Source organism: Erpetoichthys calabaricus, chromosome 16, assembly GCF_900747795.2.
Source record: "Erpetoichthys calabaricus chromosome 16, fErpCal1.3, whole genome shotgun sequence".
Taxonomy (NCBI): Eukaryota; Metazoa; Chordata; class Cladistia; order Polypteriformes; family Polypteridae; genus Erpetoichthys; species Erpetoichthys calabaricus.
Window position 1 is genome coordinate 18763449 of NC_041409.2, and position 24301 is coordinate 18787749.

At 37.3% G+C, this 24301-nt stretch overlaps 2 protein-coding genes across 2 annotated transcripts in view; one reads left to right on the plus strand and one right to left on the minus strand.

Annotated features, from left to right (window-relative positions):
* The window catches only part of ccdc175 (coiled-coil domain containing 175), a 57952-nt gene extending 51084 nt beyond the window's left edge, over nucleotides 1-6868 (plus strand). The window contains exons 14-19 of the mRNA XM_028821281.2: nucleotides 2045-2183; nucleotides 2580-2659; nucleotides 2781-2933; nucleotides 6128-6230; nucleotides 6510-6553; nucleotides 6644-6868. Of these exons, the coding sequence (XP_028677114.1) occupies nucleotides 2045-2183; nucleotides 2580-2659; nucleotides 2781-2933; nucleotides 6128-6230; nucleotides 6510-6553; nucleotides 6644-6817 (693 nt within the window). The 3' untranslated portion in view covers nucleotides 6818-6868. The remainder of the gene's footprint in view (nucleotides 1-2044; nucleotides 2184-2579; nucleotides 2660-2780; nucleotides 2934-6127; nucleotides 6231-6509; nucleotides 6554-6643) is intronic.
* A 177-nt stretch (nucleotides 6869-7045) lies between these two features.
* Nucleotides 7046-24208, minus strand: jkamp (jnk1/mapk8 associated membrane protein). Its single transcript, XM_028821283.2, has 7 exons — nucleotides 24058-24208; nucleotides 21858-21949; nucleotides 19774-19928; nucleotides 17351-17557; nucleotides 16828-17009; nucleotides 15373-15449; nucleotides 7046-7922 (listed from the first exon to the last, which is right to left on the minus strand). The coding sequence occupies exons 1-7, from the start codon at nucleotides 24059-24061 to the stop codon at nucleotides 7704-7706; spliced, it is 936 nt and encodes a 311-aa protein (XP_028677116.1). The 5' UTR covers nucleotides 24062-24208; the 3' UTR covers nucleotides 7046-7703.
* Nucleotides 24209-24301: the final 93 nt, after the last annotated feature.

Sequence of the window (24301 nt, forward strand, 5' to 3'; positions counted from 1 at the left end):
AGACGGAGATAGAATCATTGGCCATAAAAATATAATGCACACATTTGGAGAGTACTATAAGTCCTTATATTCCAGTGAACTCTCTAGCACACAGTATTAGTTTGGACACATTCCAATATCATTGCAGGTCAGTAAATATAAAGCTCTTTTTCAACAAAATATTGATGACTGCATTGAAAAAATTAAACAAGATGGTCTACCCTCCATCTCAATTTGGCAGGAAGAACCAACACTGTCAAGATAAGTATCCTTCCTAGGCTTCTTTTTCTATTTCAAAGTACTGTATCCCCATATACATTAACAAATCATTTTTAAAGAAATTAGATTAAATCATAACCTCATTTATTTGGAATTCGAAACATCCACACATCCAAAGGGTGACCCTACAAAGACCTAAGGCAGAAGGTGGCATGGCACTACCTAGCCTTCAGTTTTATTACTTGGTGGAAAATATACAAGCTATGAAAACCTGGACATTGACACAAATTGATAAACACATACAAGCTTGTTCAGCAATAGAAATAAACTCCTGCAGTATTTGTTTATATCCCTTGCTTTGTACCCCAATAAATACAAGTTATTGGTAATTTAACAACAACCCAATTGTCCTTTATTCAGTCAGAATATGGAACTAATATAGGAAGCACTTCAAGATACAGAAGCTTTTATCTGTCAAAACGATAACCACCTCTTTCCACACTCTCAAACTTACATAGTTTTTATTATTTGGAAAACGAATGGGACTAAATCATTTAGACAACTGTATAGAGATAATGTCTTTGCATTCTATGGACAATTACACTTCAAATTTAACTTCCCATCAACACCATTTTTCCACTAGTTTCAAATTAGAAACTTTGCTAAATGGAATCTGCCCCATTTTTCTTCCCTCCCAGCTATTTTTTATTCCAGAATAAATATTGATCAGTCTTGAAGGCTCAGGCAGCGGTTCTATAATATATAAAAACATTTTAAAATCCCTTTCTTTTAAAGATCCCAGAGTACAGTGGGAAAAGAATCTCTTACTCAGCATTTCAGAAAAGGAGTGGAAGGCAGCCATGCACAGAATTCACTCGAGCTCCATATGTGCTAAGCATACAATTATTCAAATTAAAATCTTTTATTGAGCACATCTCTCTTGTTTAAAATTATCCAAAATGTTTCCAGGGCAAGATCCAACCTGTGAATGTTGCAATCAAGTTCTGACCCCACTGGGCCACATGTTTTAGGGGTACACCAAATTAACATCATTCTGGACCAAAATCTTTAAATGCCTCTCAGACAGCCGTAGTGTCACAGTCTCTCCTAATCCACTAACAGCTGTGTGTGGTAGGCTCCCAGATGGGCTTAAAGTGCAGAAGGACAAACAAACTGTAATTGCCTTTAACTCATTATTAGCACATAGACTTATTTTGCTCATCCCGCCTCTTTTAAGCCAGTGGGTAACTGATGTTATATACTATTTAAAATTGGAAAAAAATCAAATTCTTACTTACAGGATCTGTTCAAAACTCTTTTAAAACCTGGAAGGATTTAATCAATAACATTTTAGAGTAAGCATTTATATTGGAGAAAAGGATTCTCTCCCCTCTTTTCTACTTTTAAGGTTTTACTGCGGCTGTTGGCCTTCCTCTCTTTCTTTGGGTGGAGGTTGAACTTAGCTCTGTTAACCTTTACTTGATTGCATGGAATGTTACTTGCTTTTAATGAAATTAATAAAAATAAAACTTCTAAGGTGGTGTGGATGAAACACAAAAATGGAGACTAACATCTGTGTAGTCTAATTTAAGCCAACAAGTTCTTTATCTATGATGTTTTAATCAAAGTGATACGCATTCTATTTGAGAAAATAAAATACAATTATTCACAAATCGTATACTTTACGAAAAGAGCAAAAGACTGCACTAACACTGAAAATAAATGTTTATGATGTGAGCTACCATTTACTCACGAGAACTCCGTTTAAAATGTTTTGTAATATTCATCTATCATCTTTATAGATATGTGTGAACTATTATTAGCATTGTTTATCTTGAATCTCCAGAACCGCACAGAAGCCTTATCACAAAATCAACTGAAAAATGAAGAGCAACTAAAGACAAGCCGTCCTATTCTGCAGGAGGCCATTGCAGATTTGGAAGCAGCCCAACTAAACTATGAAGATAAAAAGAAACAATCTGTTGGTAATAGAAAACAGAGACCTTCAATAAAAATATAGTATTTATATAATTGAGAATACGTCGACTAAAAGATCACTTTTTTAAAATTACTGTTTTGGAATATGGGAATCAAAAACAGGTTGATGTTAGCCAATACTTACTTTTGAATTTTTGGCACAGATACCAAAAGATGAAGTGGAATAAACAAAAATATAAATGGTAGATACAATATATACAGTATAAAGATAATCTCGCTCGTCACAGAGGTGAAGATCATTTATCACACAAGTATTTCAAACTTCAGTATGAAAATCTAATTCATAAATTATGCCAGGGTTTACACAATACTTAATTGTCTTCTTTTTGCATACTAATATGATTAGTTAGGTTGAACTTTAACTTGAATTTCTTATTTTTCAGCTTTAAAAATCCAGGTGAAAAATTTGGAACAATTAATTTGTAAATTTAACAATGATACAATGGCAACTTTAAAAGGAAAGGTAATACAAACAGATTTTAATTAAGATAATACATTTCATCAGATTATATGCTGATGTAGGAAGCAAAATGTCTTAAATTATGTTGTTCTAGATTTTAATCTGTGTTCTAAATATCTTGCAGAAAGCCCTAAAAATGGAACTCGATACGCTGAATGCATTAAGGATGGAACAACTAAAGAATCAGGCTGCTGTAATAAACAGTACCGAACGAAGTATTTATGAGCATGGTTCAAGACTGGAGCTGGTGAACTTGGAGAACTCCCGATTACATCTGGTAAATTAAAATTGCACAATGCTTAACCGTGAGAGCTTTTCATTTCAGAGAATAACTTCTTTTAAGATGCCATATGTATTAATAACTTTTATTTGGCAATACCAGGGAAGTCTTAACAGATATTTGCTCCTTTACCACTGTAGAACTTGAACCCAAACGTTGCTTGTGCATCTGCTGTACTTTTTAAGTGGGTGCTACAAACGCCACAGATTGGTCTGATTCATAAATACAGTACACAGCTGGAATTTATTTCATTTTTGCCCATTTTAGTGTTTGTCTGTATACACAGTCCCGTTTTTCGAACATACAGCACATGATTCTCCATATATTTTGCCTCATATTTTCATCTTAAAAATATTATTTAGTATTTGTCTTTGTTATAACGTTATCACAAAATCATTTTGTTACCTGAAATGTCAGGTAATTGAAAGGAACGACTCTGGGTGTCTCTCTCCTAGGAGGTTTCGTTTTGCCGTCGTGCTCACATTGTTTGTGTATTAGCGGTGGAAGGAAAAGTAAAAGGGATACCGTTTTGCCGATGTGCTCACCTCGCTTGTGTTATTAGTGGCTAAGTGACTTTGTCTTTCTTTGGAGGTTTCATTTTACTGACATGCTGGCCTCGCTTGTGTTATTTGTGGCTAAGCGACTTTGTCTTTCTTTTGAGGTTTCGTTTTGCCAATGTGCTCGCCTCGATTCTGTATTAGCGACTAAGCGAGTGACTCTTTCTTCAGAGGATTCATTTTTGCCAATGTGCTCGCTTCGCTTGTGTTATTAGCAGCTAAGCGACTTTGTCTTTCTTTGGAGGTTTCATTTAGCTGATGTGCTCGCCTCGCTTGTGTTATTTGTGGCTAAGCGACTTTGTCTTGCTTCAGAGGTTTCGTTTTGCCAATGTGCTCGCCTCGCTTGTGTTATTAGCGGCTGAGTAACTTTGTCTTTCTTTTGAGGTTTCGTTTTGCCAAATTGCTCGCCTCGCTTCTGTATTAGCGACTAAGCGAGTGACTCTTTCTTCAGAGGATTCATTTTTGCCAATGTGCTCGCTTCACTTGTGTTATTAGCAGCTAAGCGACTTTGTCTTTCTTTGGAGGTTTCATTTAGCTGATGTGCTCGCCTCGCTTGTGTTATTAGTGGCTAAGTGACTTTGTCTTTCTTTGGAGGTTTCATTTTACTGACATGCTGGCCTCGCTTGTGTTATTTGTGGCTAAGCGACTTTGTCTTTCTTTGGAGGTTTCGTTTTGCCGATGTGCTCGCCTCACTTGTGTTATTAGCGGCCAAGTGAGTTTTCTGTTTCCTCGGAGGTGGAGCCCTTACCCTGACTACACCTCTCACTTCCGGGCCGGACAGACAGACATACACACTTCCACCCGTAGACATTTATATACAATGTGCAGTGAAATGTAAGCCTGATTAGTTCTACAGACTGTATGTTAGAAGAATAATATAAGTAATAGATAATGTAGATACAGATACATAGATAGAGAACATGATAGGGATATTATGCCAATAAGTGAATAAAAAAGATTACTTCAATAAATAAGGGTTGAGCAGCAGTGGCATGTCCCAAATAAGAAGTTGCATGGCCTGAGGGTAGAAGCCCCCTTTAAGTCTCCCTGATTTCAGTAGGCTGAACAGGCAGTTCATGGCGTGTGAAGGATCTTTAAGAATTTTGATTGCTCTGGTTCTACATCTCCTATTGTAAATGTCCTGTGGGGGGCACAGAGCACAACTGGTGGGATGTTTTGCTGTTTTAATCACTCTCTGTAGAGCTTTACTGTCTTGTGCTGAGCAGCTGCCATACCAGGTTGTGATGCTCTGGGTTAATATGCTTTTTATAAGCCCCTGTGTAGAAAGTATTAAGTACCACTATGGATACCCTAAATTTCCTCAACTGCCTCAAATGATACAAACTGCAGTCTTGCCTTTGTGACCAGTGCTTGAGCGTGTTCAAGTCCTCGGAATATTCTCCAAGGTATATGAAGGTGTCTTCCCTGGGATCCCATTGATGGTTAGCAGGGTGTAAGACCACTGCTGTTGCTTCCTGCTGAAGCCCACCACCAGCTCCTTGGTTTTACTGACATTTAGCAGGAGGCTGTTTCCTTCATGTATGCTGCCTCATCATTATTTTTGACACCCACTGCACGCCCAACCTACCTGGAAAGGGGTCTCTTTTTGAACTGCCTTTCCGGAGGTTTCTTCCATTTTTCCCTACAAGGTTTTTTTGGGAGTTTTTCCTTGACTTCTTAAGAGAGTCAAGACTGGGGGGCTGTCAAGAGGCAGGGCCTGTTAAAGCCCACTGCAGCACTTCTTGTGTGATTTTGGGCTATACAAAAATAAATTGTATTGTATTGTGCTATCTACATATTCATGCATGTTGCACACTGCATTCCCTTCCAGATGCTGCATGGCTTTATACTCGGGAATCTATGCACAAGATTTAAAGTCATTAAATGTAAAGTGTTATCCATGAGCTGTACATAACAACTATAAGGCCAATTACTATATCCTCAATGAAAACTGGCAACAGCAATATCAGATATTTTACAACAGCTTTTGCTGTGCTGTATCTTGTCTGCAACTGTGAAAAGAATATGCAAAAAACATTTACCGTAGAAAGCTTCCAACTTCCAGTTATGTGTATTGAAAATCCAGTGAGGACACGTATAAACACAAGTGTAGCCGAAGTAAAATCAAATATTAAAAATTCAAATAAAAATCAAAATGCATATAATGCTACACAAAGGAAAGCGTTTTCTAAAATATGTATGTTATCAGCTTATATGAGAAGCTAATATATGCTGTAACTGAAGCACTTAAAGAAGAAGAGTGAGACGTTAACACAAAACACTTAAAATGAGCAGCGGCAGCAGTACAGCAGGCCAGCCAGTGCTCAGCTGATCATATCCTGCATGAAAGTGAATGGTAGTGTCACTCTGCAGACACGTTTTATAAAGTGTGCCTCTGTATGACCTTGTCTGATTGGAGGAAGTGGAGTTGACGCTTCAGCCATTGTGTGACTGTGGTGTGTGAGCAGAGTAAAAGATAAAGCCCTGGGAGAAACACCATAAATGTTTCAGAAGTTCTGAAAAACAAATAGTTGTAACATTCAGTTAGCCCTGAAACATTAACAAAGAGTTTCTGAAAAATACAAACTAAAGATATGCTTGTCTGTTTTTTTTTTTTTTTTTTATAATTTACAGTGTAACTGTCAACTAAACAATGATATCGATAACTTGAGAGTGGAGGCAGAAGATCATACCAGAAACATTAAAAAGATTCAAGATGAGATAACTAAGGTGTTTGGTAAGATGTGCTAATTATTGTTTTACCTTTCTTGCTTATTGATTCACACTTCAGATGTTTAAAATGTGAAATACACACTTTTGCTTAATACTAGTGAAATGGTTAGAAATGGCTGAATTGTCAAGGAATTTTACAGTTTAACAAAAAAAAATACACCAGTGACTTAAGTGGGACCACCTTACCTAAAGTAATTAAAACCAGGTATTTGTGAAATGATGAAAGGACATCTAATATACAGTTCACTGTACACAGTTTCACTTATTTTAATGTCCCTTACAGGGCTTCTAATAAATGCATGGCTTGGAGATGTCTCAGTTCAAGAGGTAAGCATTAAGCAAATTCAAATTCATTGATCCATTTTCAGTGTTTATGACATAATCGCAACTACATTGCTTTATATTTATTCTTGGCAGGAGTATTCTGAGAGTGACCAGGCTATCCTAGATGGAATATACAAACTTCTAAAACAAATTGAACAAAGACAAAAGAAAATTGGAGGAATCAACGTCAAATTTCAGGATGAGCTTAGTGGAATTGCTTCTGTTTTTGGACATAAAACAGCACTCCCGAGAAACACCACAATGTAATGGTTTATAATGCATATGGACTGTAAATAAATTCAGTAAATTAACAGTAAATGTACCTGTTTCTTATTTGAACAGTGTACTTGAGAAGTTTTTTTGCATAAATAATCATAGACCGTTAATGTATTATCTAACACTTTGCAAAAATGCAAATTTTAAAGCAGTCTTGGAACTTGTACTGAACAGTTTTATTGTAATTGTCAAGTAAGAGTAAAACAATACCATACAAAGTAAAACATATGAGATTTTTAATGCATGTTATGGTAGATTTCCTTCAGAAACACATATTGCCTGTCTCAACACTGGTGATGGCAAAATAACTTTTGATAAGTGGAGTAAAAATTGGTTTACAGTGTTGTCTGATGTGCTTTAAAGTTCATTTTGTTTTAGGGCAATAGGCTGGTTAGAAACCAAACCTGCAGCTGTGCCACTTCCTCATCTAAACAACAGTAAACTGTGGCTTGTCCCCGCTCAGGTGGTGCAACTACAGCATAGACAGAACCCTAATCCATAGTGGGACAGAGAACCGTACAAGTCCAAAATAACTTGGCAAGTTGGCCAGCCTGCTAAAATGACTTAATGTTGATATGTTTAAAGATCACAGTGTTAAGTATTTGTCGTAACGTCTCTATAAACGTTTAAATGTATATCAGAGAAATAACATTTTTACATCTGCTAGAGTCACAACATTTATATTTGGAAACATCTGTACATATATACAAATATTTACAAAAGAATACACTTGTAACACTTTTAACTTTCAAAAAAGCTGAATTGTGTGGAAAAACAAGTTCAGGGTCAGGATATAAATTATCTTTGTACATTTTTGTACTACAAACATAAATACGGACTCTTTCTTTTTGCTATTCTTTTTTCCTGTAAATTTCATTTAATGACCATTTCCTCCTTCTGATAATATTCTGTTTGGTTCAGTAAATTTAGCAGTGATCAGGTAAAATATCGCAGGTGCAGGTACCAGGGCTAAAAGGGGAAGAGACTGTTCTAGTTTGTCTAATCTAGAGATAGAAATAATTCCATATCCATGAAGCAACCAATGACTGAAGAGAACAACCAGACGCTTCTTCTTAGCCACAAGGTTCTTTAAAGACTGGTGAAAGAAAGAAAATAATAGAAATTAATGTTACATTGTAAGCTAAAAATGGGTACTTTTTCAGTATGCAAAAGGAAAACATTAGCATTTCATTTTCAACTCCTTCTCAGAATGTCACAGAAAATAAAATAGAGGTGCACAATAAGTCAGTGCCAATCAGTGTCCGCAGATAATGCAACATTCTTAGACCTACTTAAGATAATGGCTAAAAAAATGCAACTTCAAGACATTTTGTCTAATTGACATTTTAATAATGTATGGTCATGATATTGGTAATATAAAGGATAGCACAAGGTTCCCTCAGAGAATATCTGCAGGTCTGTATGAAAACAAACACCACATCTTTAGTTTCTGTACTTTTGCTTGGAGAATAGGTGTGAATAAATCCAGAAGGCAGGAAGGTGACAATCTGCTGGTGTAACAAATGCACAGCACAGGTGAAGAGATGTACCTGCCCTAGTGCTGGGAGGTATACCGGTTCATACCGAAAACCGTTTTTTATTTTTGTTATGATATGGATTTTTCTTATACCGCAATACCGGTTTAAATAGCCTAAACAACGTTCAGAACGTGGCGCAGCGGGAAACTGTTTAAGGGGGGAATTTTTTCACTGCTACACCGCTAAACACGCATGCAACAGAGTACATGCGTTAGTGGAGGTATTGAGCGGTGAAAATGGACAGAGAACATTCCAAAACTGAAGCTGTAGCAGACAATAAAGTTGAACATGATGACACAGAAGAACTTTTGCAGAAAAAAGGAGCCACGTCTGTTGTCTGGAGATTTTGGTTTTAAAAGGTCGGATGTGGACCAAACAACTATTTACTGCAAATGCTGTTGAGTTAAAGTTGTTGCCAGAGGTGGTAAAATGAGCAATTTGCTGCACCACCTTAGCAGCAAACATGCTTTGGAGTACTATGAATGTATGGAACTAAGATCGGCACCCTTCACATCCTCAGGTAAAACTGAAAAAGCTAGAGGACACTCGAGTCAGAGGTCACTTATAGACGCGTTTGCTAGAGGTACTGCCTACGACAAAAAAAGCAAGCGGTGGATCAAGACAACCAACACCATTACAATCCATTTAGATAACGTGTCAGTGGACAGAGATTGATAACATTAACAGAAAGTGCAGTTGGTTTACAAAAAATATTTACTCTTTATTTCTTTTCTAAGACATGTTCAGTGCAATACAACTTTTAACAAGCACCTCTGCATATTTTACTAAGTCTAAATGCCTCTTTGGATGGTTGAAAATATGTTGTCAAAATTATAGTTTTAAGTTGTTTGCAAAATTTGTTCAATAAAATGGTTCTAAATTTTGACTGCAACTGTAATGCAATGTGATTCCTTCTCTTCATTAGTGCCACCCCCTTGAAAACTATCACTTTATGGGGCCATGCAAACCTGTATTAATACTTGTGTGCACATTAAAATGTGTTTTTGTACAATGTACAATTCTCATGACAGTGGAATAGGTTATTCTTAGCCAGTCTACTGCAGTAATTGAAGTGGAAAATGTGGTTAACATCCACTCATGCATGGGAAACAAAACACTATTGAATACCGTGAAACTGGTATAATTTTGAAAAATACCGTGATATAGAATTTTGGTCATACCGCACAGCCCTAACCTGCCCTATGGGATTTTCTGAAATATGCGAAGACTAATTGTATTCTATCAATAGAGATGCTCAATCCCACCAACTGCTGATCAAACACAATCAACAGTTCATGGCACCCTTCTATCATAAGCATTATGAATAACACCACATGCTTTCATACGTTTTATGCCAATCATGAACTAAATTACTTGAAGAGGTCGGTCTGTGGTAAAATGGCACAGTGAGGTACTGGCTTTTCAATACAGCCTCATGGGTAACAAAACTAGCTGACATATTGGCAATAAACTTGACATGCAGCTTTTGAAAATAACCCCCTCCGAATCCTATGTGATTTTAATTAAGTTCATAGTTACATAAGCACTACTAAAGTTCTTAATGATTTTAAGATCTGGTTTGCTGCCGAGACTGGGTTTCTAACATACATTATAATGTAAGAAGATTCTTAAAAATCAGCATAGTTTGCCATTACAGTAACATACTAGCTACCTGGTTAACAGAAGTCTTTAAGCTCATTTAAAATACGGTGATATTTATATTCTGGTTAATGATGTTTTCCGGTTCAAAGATTAAAAACTAAATTAATAATTTTCTGTTTCATTTGCAGTAAAATTAATGTTTGAAGACAAATGCATAAATAAAATGTTTAACTTATTCAGAATTCAAATTAGGTTTCTTATTTTTAGTTTTGGTTTTATGTACAGGTGGTACCCCACAATTCGACCCTAATCCGTTGCTGGACTAGGGTTGAATTGTGAAACGGTCGAATTGCGAGACACCATTTCCCATACAAGTCTATGGGAATTCAATTAATTGGTTGCAGGGCCAAGAAAAAACCCCACTTAATTGTAGCAAAAAGATTTGAAGATTTTTGTGCGACGCACAGAGAGATAGAGGAGTTACACGAAAAGCTTCTATCTACTTTAAATAAGGAGGGAACAATTAAGAAACAGAAAAAGACATTCGCAGAAAAGTCTAAGAAATGGAATGTATTTGCTGTCGCTACTAAGGCATGGCTGAAAGATGCAAATAGACTGCTAACACACACATCTGATGAACAGCTAGTTAATCAATTAGAAGAGATGCAATTACAAGAACCAGATCGCTCATTAACCAACTCACCACCAACTCAAAACCATGAGTGGTAGACCTGCTTTTGTCCACAACTTTTTTTGCTCCCACAGAAACCTTTGCACCCAGAATCTGTTCCCTGTTTTTCCAAAAAGTTGACACAGTTGTCCTGGGAACACCATACTCCTTCGCAACATCCACGATTCTGGCACCTTTCTTAAGAACAGCACAAAAACACTAGAAAAGTGGCTGAAGGGAGCAAAAACGCGAGTCGACTCTCTCAGTACGGCACAGACATGTTTTCTACATCGCATTTGACGTTTTGCATCTCTCAACCTGCACGCTGCACAGAGCGCGTGCAGGTCAAATTGCGGGGTAGAGGTCGAATTGCGAGTCGACCTCCCAGCAAATTCGACTGTCGAATTACAGGACGGATGTATTGCGGGAGGTCGAATTGCGAGGTACCACCTGTATCTATACTAATTAATAAAAGGCAAAGCCCTCACTGACTCACTGACTGACTGACTGACTCATCACTAATTCTCCAACTTCCCGTGTAGGTGGAAGGCTGAAATTTGGCAGGCTCATTCCTTACAGCTTACTTACAAAAGGTAGTCAGGTTTCATTTCGAAATTCTACGCGTAATGATCATAACTGGAACCTGTTTTTTGCCCATATACTCTAATGGAGGAGGCGGAGTCACGTATCGCGTCATCACACCTCCTACGTAATCACGTGAACTAAAAACAAGGAAGAGATTAACAGCACGAGTCAAACGCGGCAACGAAGGTAAATGACGTTAATTTTTGAGTGTCTTTTAATACTGTGTAAGCATACATATTAACACATGTGCAATTAAACGTGTGCATTTACGGGGTGATTTCTCAGGCTTAAAAGCTCGCCTTTTATCAAATGCGGGAACAAAGGTAAATGACGTTGTTGAGTGTCTTTTAATACTGTGTAAGCATACATATTAACACATGTGCAATTAAACGTGTGCATTTACGGGGTGATTTCTCAGGCTTAAAAGCTTGCCTTTTATTAAAAAGGTAAATGCAAACTGTTTTCATTCTGAAGGGCACAAACCACGTTAGATTTCAGACGTTAAACACGCAAAAATGTCGGTACACCAGATAAATAAGCACAACATATTATCAGTTGTATTGTATGCTTACAATACATATAGAAATGTGTTAATCGTTAACTAATATTATGGGATGGTGTTTTTCGACTCGCGCCTTGAGTTAAACGATTGCATTTCTTGGTGGGTTTGCGTAGCTTATTGTCAATATCTTTACACGTCTTTTTAAGACTTAATTTAAAAAGGTTTTCTTTTCTTCTTAATTAAAATTTAAAAGCAAAATTTCACCGCTGCAAAGCCCGTCTAGCGCTGACGTCCGAGGTTCGATTACCGTAAGCGAGTGCAGTGAGTGTGTACACCTGATGAGCCAAGAATAAGGGGGAAAGACGTGTCGCGTACTCTTTGCATTATTTGACAGTAAACTATTTTCAACCATTCTATGATCTGCTTTTCATAACTGAAGGCACCGTGGCTGATGTTACCTCACTTGCTGGCCAACCATAAGCATTACCTGGTAGGTAACCAGCCACTCACTTCACTCCCTTACGGGAATCGAACCTCGGACGTCAGCGCTACAGGTGAAGCCCCTAAAATTGCGCCACGGCGTGTGGTTCGTTTATTTGACAACATGTAGATCGGGGTAATTACATTCATGGCATTCGTAGTCTGATTCACAATCTGATTGTATGGGTGGTTACCTACCAGGTAACGCTTATAGTTGGCCAGCAAGTCAGCTCGAAGTGATCACTCGAGTGGAGGCAGCTTCACAAAAAAACAGATCCTTAACAAACTGTTATTAGTATATTTTCCCTCAATTTAAAAAGGTTTTCTTTTCTTCTTAATAAAAATTTAAAAGCGGTACTTCGCCGGTGCGAAGCGTGTGGATTTGACCGACTGACACATACAGACATATTCATGAGTGCAGTTACTTCGGAAAGAAAGCACCGTGTAAACCTGAAGTTTAAATTAAGTTCATAGACCTACAAAAGGTTGCCATTGATTTGAGGCAAGATTGCTTTTGTCCTGTACAACTATACGTTGCATTCTCAAGAGTGTGCTTGCACGGCTTTGGATATATATATATATATATATATATATATATATATATATATATATATATATATATATATATATGTATGTATGTCTATATATATATATGTAAGCTTATAAGTACTGCCTTACTTCTCTTTAAGAAAGGAAGATGTAATGATACTTGATTTAAACGACAGATCATACAATGGTTGAAAACAGTTTACTGTCAAATAATGCAAAGAGTACGCGACACGTCTTTCCCCCTTATTCTTGGCTCATCAGGCGTACACACTCACTGCACTCGCTTACGGTAATAGAACCTCGGACGTCAGCGCTAGAGGGGCTTCGCAGCAGTGAAGTATTGCTTTTAAATTTTAATTAAGAAGAAAACCTTTTTAAATTAAGTCTTAAAAAGAGGTGTAAAGATATTGACAATAAGCTACGCAAACCCACCAAGAAATGCAATCGTTTAACTCAAGGCGCGAGTCGAAAAACACCATCCCATAATATTAGTTAACGATTAACACATTTCTATATGTATTGTACGCATACAATACAACTGATAATATGTTGTGCTTATTTATCTGGTGTACCGACATTTTTGCGCGTTTAATGTCTGAAATCTAACGTGGTTTGTGCCCTTCAGAATGAAAACAGTTTGCATTTACCTTTTTAATAAAAGGCGAGCTTTTAAGCCTGAGAAATCACCCCGTAAATACACACATTTAATTGCACATGTGTTAATATGTATGCTTACACAGTATTAAAAGACACTCAAAAATTAACGTCATTTACCTTCGTTGCCGCGTTTGACTCGTGCTGTTAATCTCTTCCTTGTTTTTAGTTCACGTGATTACGTAGGAGGCGTGATGACGCGATACGTGACTCCGCCTCCTCCATTAAAGTATATGGACAAAAAACAGGTTCCAGTTATGACCATTACGCGTAGAATTTCGAAATGAAACCTGACTAACTTTTGTAAGTAAGCTGTAAGGAATGAGCCTGCCAAATTTCAGCCTTCCACCTACACGGGAAGTTGGAGAATTAGTGATGAGTGAGTCAGTCAGTCAGTGAGGGTTTTGCCTTTTATTAATTAGTATAGATAAAGGACTGTGTTTTTGTGATCGTGTTGGGGTTTGGGGCTCACGGATGCCCTGGGTTTATCACAAGATATATCAGCTGGTGTGAATCAACAGTCTCAACCAGACTATTCTGAAAGCAGTGGTAATGGTTATACATCTTAAGGGACATGCTCCATCTTCTACACCAATGGTTATAAATAGTCAACACAACAGGATGGAATCATTGCAACTTTCTTGGCACCGCTAACACTTGCAGTCTGAATCGGGATGATAACATTACTTCCTTTCCAAAAAAGTCATTAAATTCTTTTTTCTCTCCACCAGGTTTGAAAGTTTAACTTGTCCTAATTAGTTCTGATTTGGCATTATAGAGCAGTAATCTTGAAATTCTTCATAACAGTCTGGGGTAGCAGTTCCTCTTGAAAACAATCTATAGCAGGTCATTTGGAGAGCAAAAAGGATTATAGGCCTGAAACTGCACTATACTGAAAACCAGTATACATGACGAGATCAGGAAAATGGAGAAAATATAAACAAAGCCTACACTCACCCAGGTAACCATCTCTTTGAGTTATTACTGTCACCGAAATGTTACCACTCACTAAAAGCAAGAACCACTTGGCACATAGTTTCTTTTCTACTGGTTAAACACAGCCTCTGTTTCATCTGTCTCTTCCTGACCTCCAATCTCATCCATTCAACCTAAATTACTTATTTCATATATTATATGACTGCAATTCTGCAGTATCAAATTGTTTTACATATTTGTGTTTCTTTGCAATATATTACCATTCACTACTGCTGTATATAATGTTGTGACGGTGTTATATATTGTATATTATGTTGTTAGTTATATTTACAGTTTGTTAAATTTATGTATGTAACAACATGAAAAATTTCTAGAAGCTAAATTGCCTGGCAACAAAGTTCAAGCTCAGAAAATGCCATGCAGCAGAGAGGCCTAAAGCCACCTGAAAGATTAATCTGCAAATGAGAAGAATAAAAAAATAATATTTGAATAACCATCCATTTACTAGACAATACCAAGACGCTTAAGGTAGAGAATACTGGTTTTCCTCTTATATCAAAAAGACACATCTGTTAGAATTACTGACAGCTATAAACTGGTCTGGTACACCATTTAGGGATGGTTTCTACTTTGCAAGAAATCCTCCTGGGATAAGTAAGCTCTGGCTCCCCACAATCATGAAACTGGTTAATGGATCACACTACTTAATGGTGCTGCCTTATGATTCCAAATCTGTTGGGTACAAATCTTGTCCTGTACATTCTGTGTGTTTAATTCGCATGCTCCAATATCCGAGTTGGCTTCCTTCTACAACCCATACGCATACAGATCAGGTTGACTCTGTGTTGGCCCTGTATGAATGGGTGCAGGTGGGTCAGCAAGTGTACCCTGTAATTAATGGGAACCTTCCCAGAGTCAGTTAATGCCTTTTGTCTTATTCAGCCAGGATATACTTTGTCCCTGTACTAACAAAAGTAGATCTGAAAATGAACAGAAGTTTAAAATACACACAGACATTTAAAGCACTTACTTGGATTTCTGAAGCTGACATATATACAGCCAGTGTAATCAACGAGAGCACAAGGATTATATATGGGAATGCATAATCTAAAACAACAAAAATATAAATGTGTTTGGCAACCTATCCATTAAATTTTAAACATATTCAGTAATACCTTTAATAGCATCATTTTCACTTTTTACACTTTCAATTTTACATTGCATGCAGAATTTATTTTTCAAGCAAAAAAATGTGTATTTCTAAACTTTACTAACCTATTTTCAGGATGTTAATTCCCAGAGGTATATGGTGTTATAATCTACCTAACGGACATACATTTGCTTTATATGGCGTAGATTCTAAAGTTAGCTGACATCGCTAATATACAAATACTCTTTTAAAATGATTACTACAGCCATCACATTTTACTGATACATTCACAGTAGAATAACCAATTTTAGACAATTTTTTAAAATGAAGACATTTTCTGCTACCCTATACTTCTAAAAATTCACTTTTTAAACCTGAGAAATTATACTTAATTGTGTGTCCGTATCTACTGTATATGTTTTTAACTGTTTGTCAGTGATATATAAAATACACATCAGCCATACTTAAGTAAAAGTGGAGATATTTTTCTGGAAAGTGACTCAAATAAAAGTTCCCAGTGAGAAAATTATTAAAGCAGAAGTATTCTCAAAACATAACCACGTACAGTAAAAGTATTTCTGCTTTGTTACTATAAAACACTGCTATCTGCCAAAATTTTTTTTTTAAAACCATACAAACGTTCAAGAGTCTAATATCCAACACAAAATTAAAGTGTTGTGTTGCTGTCTTTGAGAAAAACACACCTAATACCAAGAGCACGTAAAAGCTTTCCAGGGTTCAACAATATATTTTTTATAATGAGCTAAACATACTGTGCAAACGCATTTAGATCTATCAAGCTCAAATAGAGAATGCATTAAATATAATAACTAATCAACCAGAGGCAGTTTAAAAGTCTGCTGTATCACCACCTATGCAAAGACAAGCTATTGTTACAGTATGGGTATTTTAAATGAAAATGTAAGTAGCAGACATTTTTATATACCAATGAATAGCAGATCAATTAAATGTCACTCTGTACTGAAAGTATATTGTTTGACCCATGCGACTACCATGAAAGTAGAAATTAATTATTGTTAAACACGTGAAAGTGTTCTTCAGAAATAATTCAAACTAGTAAACAATCAGTTAACTTGAGAGAGCAGAATGCCATTAGCTAAAAACTGTAATATCCACACTAAAAGTCTAATAAGGAGGCACTATATTATTCAAGCAGAATAAAATGCATCCTTCTAAATCAAACTTCTTTTCAGTCAAATTTTGAACTTGAACATTTAAGATTAAGAACTGACCAGTGTAACAAATATTTTTAAAAAATCATCTGACAAAGCAAGAACAAGTCAGTAGTAATTAATACAGCACAGCAATACTTACACAGCAAACCTCCTCCAACAGCCTGAAGGACAGTCAGAATAGGAAAGAAGTACAGAGCTGCATAAATGCTTTTAAATCTATCAGATTTTCCCAAGCCACAAGCAATCTTCTTCACAAGTAAAGGCCGCAGTAGCATCATAAATGCCAGACAGAAGGCATAGTAAATTAACACAATGGTGTACCTAGAATAAACATGAATGTAGTTAAAACACATATCACACATGCGAAGGGCTGGCACTCTGCTCGGGGTTTGTTTCCTGCCTTGCATCCTGTGTTGGCTGGGATTGGCTCCAGCAGACCCCCCGTGACCCTGTAGTTAGGATATAGCGGGTTGGATAATGAATGGATGGACATATCACACAAACAGCTTTTATTTATTTACTTAAAATGTTTACAATAATTAATGGAGGGAAGTGCATGCAAGATAATCTGTCATTAAGTATATCTAAAAACACAACTGTTGGCTTCACATGAGGGAAAAAGAGGTTAGTATTTACTAGGCCAAAAACACTCGATTACTTACAGGGGATAAACTGCTTCCTGAGTACAATGTAGTGTGTTAACATAATCCGGACTTGGGTTATACAGCATTGTGTACCAGTCTGACAGCATTTTCACTTTGCAGGATCGGACCGCCAATGAACCAAGAGGGTCATTTACAAGCAGAGTGACGACAGCTGCAGCACTGCACTCAAACAATGCAGTAATGTGTTGGAAAAGGGCACTAGAACTAAGCACATACAATTATAAAGATAAATGACGCATGCACAAAAAATGTTTTAATAATAATCATAAACAAATTTCAACAACTTAAAACACATTCAGCATGGTGTCCTAGAATGCAGAAAGAATATTAGTTATGCACACTGTCCTCCGTAAGAAGCCCCCGATTCTGTATTCTTCAAAATTACACTTCATTAGCAATATACACTGCACTGCTTTAACAGTTAACATTGCTAAAGTTCTAATGGCTAATTAAACTGAGACTTCACCTGTGATGGTAATTAAACCAATTTTCAAAATTCTAACTAAATACATTAACTAATTAAAGATTTATTTTTTTTACTGTTGGGAAATCTGTTAGTAGACAAAAGCACCATACATTATACATGCTGCCTATGATTTTCGAAGAATCATCCAAAACATGCAAGCTTTCGAGGCAACTCAGGCCCCTTCTTCAGGCAAAACGTAATGTAAATTAAAACAAATATACACTTAATCCGGAAAGTATTTACAGCGCTTCATCACTTTTTCCACATTTTGTTATGTTACAGCCTTATTCCAAAATGGGTTAAATTCATTTTTTTCCTCAGAATTCTATACACAACACCCCATAATGACAATGTGAAAAAAGTTTACTTGAGGTTTTTGCAAATTTATTAAAAATAAAAAAACTGAGAAATCACATGTACATAAGTATTCACAGCCTTTGCCGTGAAGCTCGAAATTGAGGCTCAGGTGCATCCTGTTTCCCCTGATCATCCTTGAGATGTTTCTGCAGCTTCATTGGAGTCCACCTTGTGGTAAATTCAGTTGACTGGACATGATTTGGAAAGGCACACACCTGTCTATATAAGGTCTCACAGTTGACAGTTCATGTCAGAGCACAAACCAAGCATGAAGTCAAAGTAATTGTCTGTAGACCTCCGAGACAGGATTGTCTCGAGGCACAAATCTGGGGAAGGTTACAGAAACATTTCTGCTGCTTTGAAGGTCCCAATGAACACAGTGGCCTCCATCATCCATAAGTGGAAGAAGTTCGAAACCACCAGGACTCTTCCTAGAGCTGGCCAGCCATCTACACTGAGCGATCGGGGGAGAAGGGCCTTAGTCAGGGAGGTGACCAAGAACCTGATGGTCACTCTGTCAGAGCTCCAGAGGTCCTCTGTGGAGAGAGGAGAACCTTCCAGAAGGACAACCATCTCTGCAGCAATCCACCAATCAGGCCTGTATGGTAGAGTGGCCAGACGGAAGCCACTCCTTAGTAAAAGGCACATGGCAGCCCGCCTGCAGTTTGCCAAAAGGCACCTGAAGGACTCTCAGACCATGAGAAAGAAAATTCTCTGGTTGGATGAGACAAAGATTGAACTCTTTGGTGTGAATGCCAGACGTCACGTTTGGAGGAAACCTGGCACCATCCCTACAGTGAAGCATGGTGGTGGCAGCATCATGCTGTGGGGATGTTTTTCAGCGGCAGGAACTGGGAGACTAGTCAGGATAAAGGGAAAGATGACTGCAGCAATGTACAGAGACATTCTGGATGAAAACCTGCTCCAGAGCGCTCTTGATCTCAGACTGGGGCGACGGTCCATCTTTCAGCAGGACAACAACCCTAAGCACACAGCCAAGATATCAAAGGAGTGGCTTCAGGACAACTCTGTGAATGTCCTTGAGTGGCCCAGCCAGAGCCCAGACTTGAATCCGATTGAACATCTCTGGAGAGATCTTAAAATGGCTGTGCACCGACGCTTCCCATCCAACCTGATGGAGCTTGAGAGGTGCTGCAAAGAGGAATGGGCGAAACTGGCCAAGGATAGGTGTGCCAAGCTTGTGGCATCATATTCAAAAAGACTTGTGGCTGTAATTGCTGCCAAAGGTGCATCGACAAAGTATTGAGCAAAGGCTGTGAATACTTATGTACATGGGATTTCTCAGTTTTTTTATTTTTAATAAATTTGCAAAAATCTCAAGTAAACTTTTTTCACGTTGTCATTGTTGTGTGTAGAATTCTGAGGAAAAAAATGAATTTAATCCATTTTGGAATAAGGCTGTAACATAACAAAATGTGGAAAAAGTGATGCGCTGTGAATACTTTCCAGATGCACTGTAAAATAAAAGATGAGGAAAATAAACTGGCAGCAGTATTTTTCAGTCAATAAAGTTAATGTTGACTTCAGTATAATTACTTCATTTAAGAGACAGCTACATATCACACATTAAACAAACCTTTTCTTTCCTGTATACCATTCAATAAAAAACCAGTGAAGAACCAAAGGAAGCATTGCCATGAAGCCCAGAAAAAGCCAATCATAGAGTTCAGGGGAATCCTCACACTTTTGACAGATCTTTTCGACATCTGTTTTTTCTCCTCGAGGGCACACCTTGAAAAGTGGTGAAAAAAGTATATCAATATGTACATCTTTAAATATGACAACAGACTAAATCTTTATTTGCAATGAAAAACCATCTGGTGAAATTGGCTAAATTTTGATTAAAATACTTCTGTTTACTGATTGCTGAGAGAAAGAGGTCTATGTACATACCACACTCTCACAAACAAACACACACACAACATGCACACTTTTGAAATTTGTGATTATTAGAAGTCACTGACAAACTCCTAAGGGCAGAGAAATAATTTTGATGATCTTTCAGCTTTGCTTCCCCTTCCAAGCAAAAACTGTCAATTTATTCTACAGACTCGCTATGTATTTTTTGGCTGTTCCCAAGTAAACTACTTTTCATGCTTATGGGCTTCAGTGATATGTAAGGTTTACTGGGGTCTGTGGTTTTTATCATTTTTTTTTCTTTTTTCGGATGAGACATAACAACACAGATCTTTTGTGTAGAGATCCTAAAATGAAACAGTGTTCTTGCCATTCAAAAGTTACTGGTTACACTCTTTTTAAGTACTTGACTAGAAGCATCACTTTCGCAGACTGCAGAGATACTATTCTTTGAGGCACTGTAACTTGTGTAGCTGGTCTTTGATCATTTCAGAGCAGCCCTATGTCAGAAAGAAGGAATGTTGAGTGCTGTGACATAACACAGTCTCAATGGTGTCTGAAAGGAGCATGCCTTTTAAATGGAACAAAATGTTTTTGACATACAAACACATTATAATACAGTAAGAGAGGGCAACCTGCAAGGATCTAGGTGATGGATCAGGTTGGGGAATGCCACTGCAGGTCCTAACTGTAAACCTACTTCCAATGCATTCATTGCATAATAAACAGTTTTGCACTTAAAACTGTACACAGTGATACTGTATTACCACCAAAACTGCACCTCTTCCCACAAATCAGCTAGTATTTCAAATAGCACAATTATGCCACAGTGGCGCAGTGGTAGTGCTGCTGCCTCGCAGTTAGGAGACCCGGGTTCGTTTCCCGGGTCCTCCCTCTGTGGAGTTTACATGTTCTCCCCGTGTCTGTGTGGGTTTCCTCCAGGTGCTCCGGTTTCCTCCCACAGTCCAAAGTCATGCTGGTTAGGTGCACTGGCATTCCTAAATTGTCCCTAGAGTGTGCTGTGCTTGGTGTGTGTGTGTGTGTGTGCCCTATGGTGGGCTGGCTCCCTGCCCGGGATTTGTTCCTGCCTTGCGCCCTGTGTAGGCTGGGATTGGCTCCAGCAGAACCCCGTGACCCTGTGTTAGGATATAGCGGTTTTGACAATGACTGACTGAATACATATAGACATTGTATCCTTCAATCAACTTAATATTATGTCATAGAGCTCTTATCACAATGATCAATAACACAAAAATGACAGAATCAAAGGTTAATGAAGTTGCACCCAGCAGCCTTTGAAGATTGCCAGGTCACAGATAACCCTGCCATCTTCTGTAATTAAATGTTGTAGCAGGCAATACGTTTGCCATATCTATTTTATTGTATCTTTTAAAGTAATATTTTTCATGCACATAATGTACAAAAATAAAAATGAAAATGATTTTATATTTGTTTTCATATAACATAACCTAACAAGCCCACTTAATCCAATTCCGGTCCTGGAGCCTTTCCCAGCAACATCAGGCACATCACAAGGTGCTTACATGGCCTCAATTTGGAATCACCAATTCACCTCACAAGCATGTCTATGGAATATTGAGAAATAAAGACTACTCAGACATAGAGAGAAGATACTGTATGAACTCGATATGGATAATGATTTGGAGCACAGTTCAAACCTAGAAAACTAGATATGTTAAGCAGAAGTACTAACCACCCATTGTAACAAATCATATAAGCCACTGGCCATATTACAAGTAATATAAGTGTACAAATATTTGATATGCGATATAGTGCACTTACACCACATTCTCCAAGCAGTACGTATGTAGAGTTTTCAAAAATCTTTGGTTTTCCACAGTACAGACCAGGACAGGCTGGAAACATCTCCACACCTAACAAGAATAAAAACAAATATATACATAAACAGTCCCTTACACAATTATTGGCACCCCTGGTAAAGATGAAGTAAAAAAAAAAAACAAATTGGTGAATTACGTTAATCACACCCTAAAAGAATAAGATAAACAAAACCTTTAACTGAAGTGAATTTATTCTGAGAAAAAATAAATACTTCAAGAAATAACGTAATTATTTTTTACAAAACCACACATAAAAAAAATACTGCAACCCCTGCATTTAATACTTTGTAAAACCTCCCTTTGCCAATAAAACAGCACCGAGTCTACTCCTATAGCAGATTATAAGGTAAAAATATAGAGCAGGGAATCTGAGACAATTTAACTTTACAGGATCTCTCCAGAGCATCCAGGTTTCTAGGTCCTCACCTGAGCACTCTCCTTTTCAGCTTAACCCACAGGTTTTTCAAAGGGATTTAAGTCCAGGGACTGAGATGACCATTGATTTTTGTGCTCCTTTAACCATTTTTTGTGTTGATTAACATATGTTTCAGATCATTGTCCCGCTGGAATATCCAACGACGACCCAGTTTTAGTTCCTTAGCAGAGGTGGCCAGAAATTTAAAATCTCCTGGTATTTCATGGAGTCCATGATGCCATGTACTGTACCCTAAGGAAATTCTCAGGACCTCTGGAGAAAAAAAAAAAAACAGCCACACAACATCATAGAATATCCACCATACTTGAGTGTTGGGGGGGATCAGGTACTTTTCGATACAGCCATCCTTCTTTTTATGGCAAAACCACCTTTAGTGTTGTCAAAAAGCGCCAATTTTCATTTCATTAGACCACAGAACAAGGTCAATATTAAAATTCCAGTAGCATTGGGCAAACTCCAGGAGCTTACATTTGTGGTAAATGACAGAAAAAAGGTCTTTTCTAGCAAGACTTCAAATAATCTGTTGGCATGGAGGTGGCGTCTGGTGGTAGTTTTGTAGACTTGCTACCCCAAAATGCTATGTTTACCTGTATTTCTCCATCAGTGATCCTCAAGGTCTTTTTTTAGCTACTCTTATCATCTTACTGTGCATGGGTTCAAAATAAACTTACTTGGGTCCTCTTCCAGGCAAAGTGGTAACAGTTCCAGATACATCTAACTTTATAAATTATTGCTGTGACTGTAGACACCAGCATTTTCGGGCAAATAATTTTTCAACAGTCATATCTAGGTTAATGAAGGTCAATACACATTTCTCTAATTTGAATTTGAGTGTTCTCTTATCTTTCCCATACTGATGAATGAATAAAGAAATTTGGCCTCTGTGACACTTCATATTTATACCCCAGTAAAACTGGAAATCAAGGATTATGGCTTGGAAATTTCTGAACACTCTGGTAAACTTAAAACGTCAGATCTAAATGGAAAAAATGCTTCAGTTACGCTTTGTTCATTAAAATGTGTAGGAGTACCAATAATCGTTGCACATGTGGTTTTGTTAAAAATAATTATTTCCGGAAGACCATTTTTTCTCCGAATAACATTAATCAAATTGAAGAGTGGCCTTCTCTCACATTTTCAATGAGCGATTAAGCTAATTGACCAAAACGTAATTTTTTTACAACCCTTTTTTACTCACCTTTACCAAGGGGGGCAATAATTGTAAATGGGAAATGGCAACGAGAAAAAGAACACAAATAGACAACATCTACAAGAAGAACCCACGCACCTTCTGATTTCGTGGCTTAATTTTTTAAATTAAATTATCTTTTTGTATTTTTACGGCACTTCAAAGCCATCAGGAATGCAGACAGCAATCTAAACAACTTCCACTTTATTCAGAAGTAATTATTAATACAAGCACATGTACATTGTGTACGGTTCTGATTTGTGTCAAACGTGCCGTCTTTAAATTTATTCAATAACCAAAATAACAAAAATAAACCCACTCTCGTAGATCATTTATACAAAAGTACTCTTGAAAGAAAAAAAGTGACTAAATCTAACTGCTTTTTTAGTAAAGAGCTAATTGTTGACATCAGCTAGTAATACAAATACACTCAAGACCTGTAATGCCAATCCGCTATACCTACTGATTGCCAGTACGCGATATGAAAATGACAAGAAACGACAATGGTAACCTTACCCATTACTCCTTAAAGCGTCCTTTTATAATGAAAAAATAGCACATATGTCGTGAGATCGATCTTCACTGATACAGCATTCTTCCTATGAAAGTATTTTACGTTGACTTCAGTACGTAAGAAAGCGCTATTGTTATTGCAGTCCTTCCTTAAACAGTTTCAAGAATACTAAGTTGCGCACCGTGCTTCTGCATATGACGCAACTGACAGCCTTAAGACGGAAAGCGTAGAAGGACAATCTTCCTG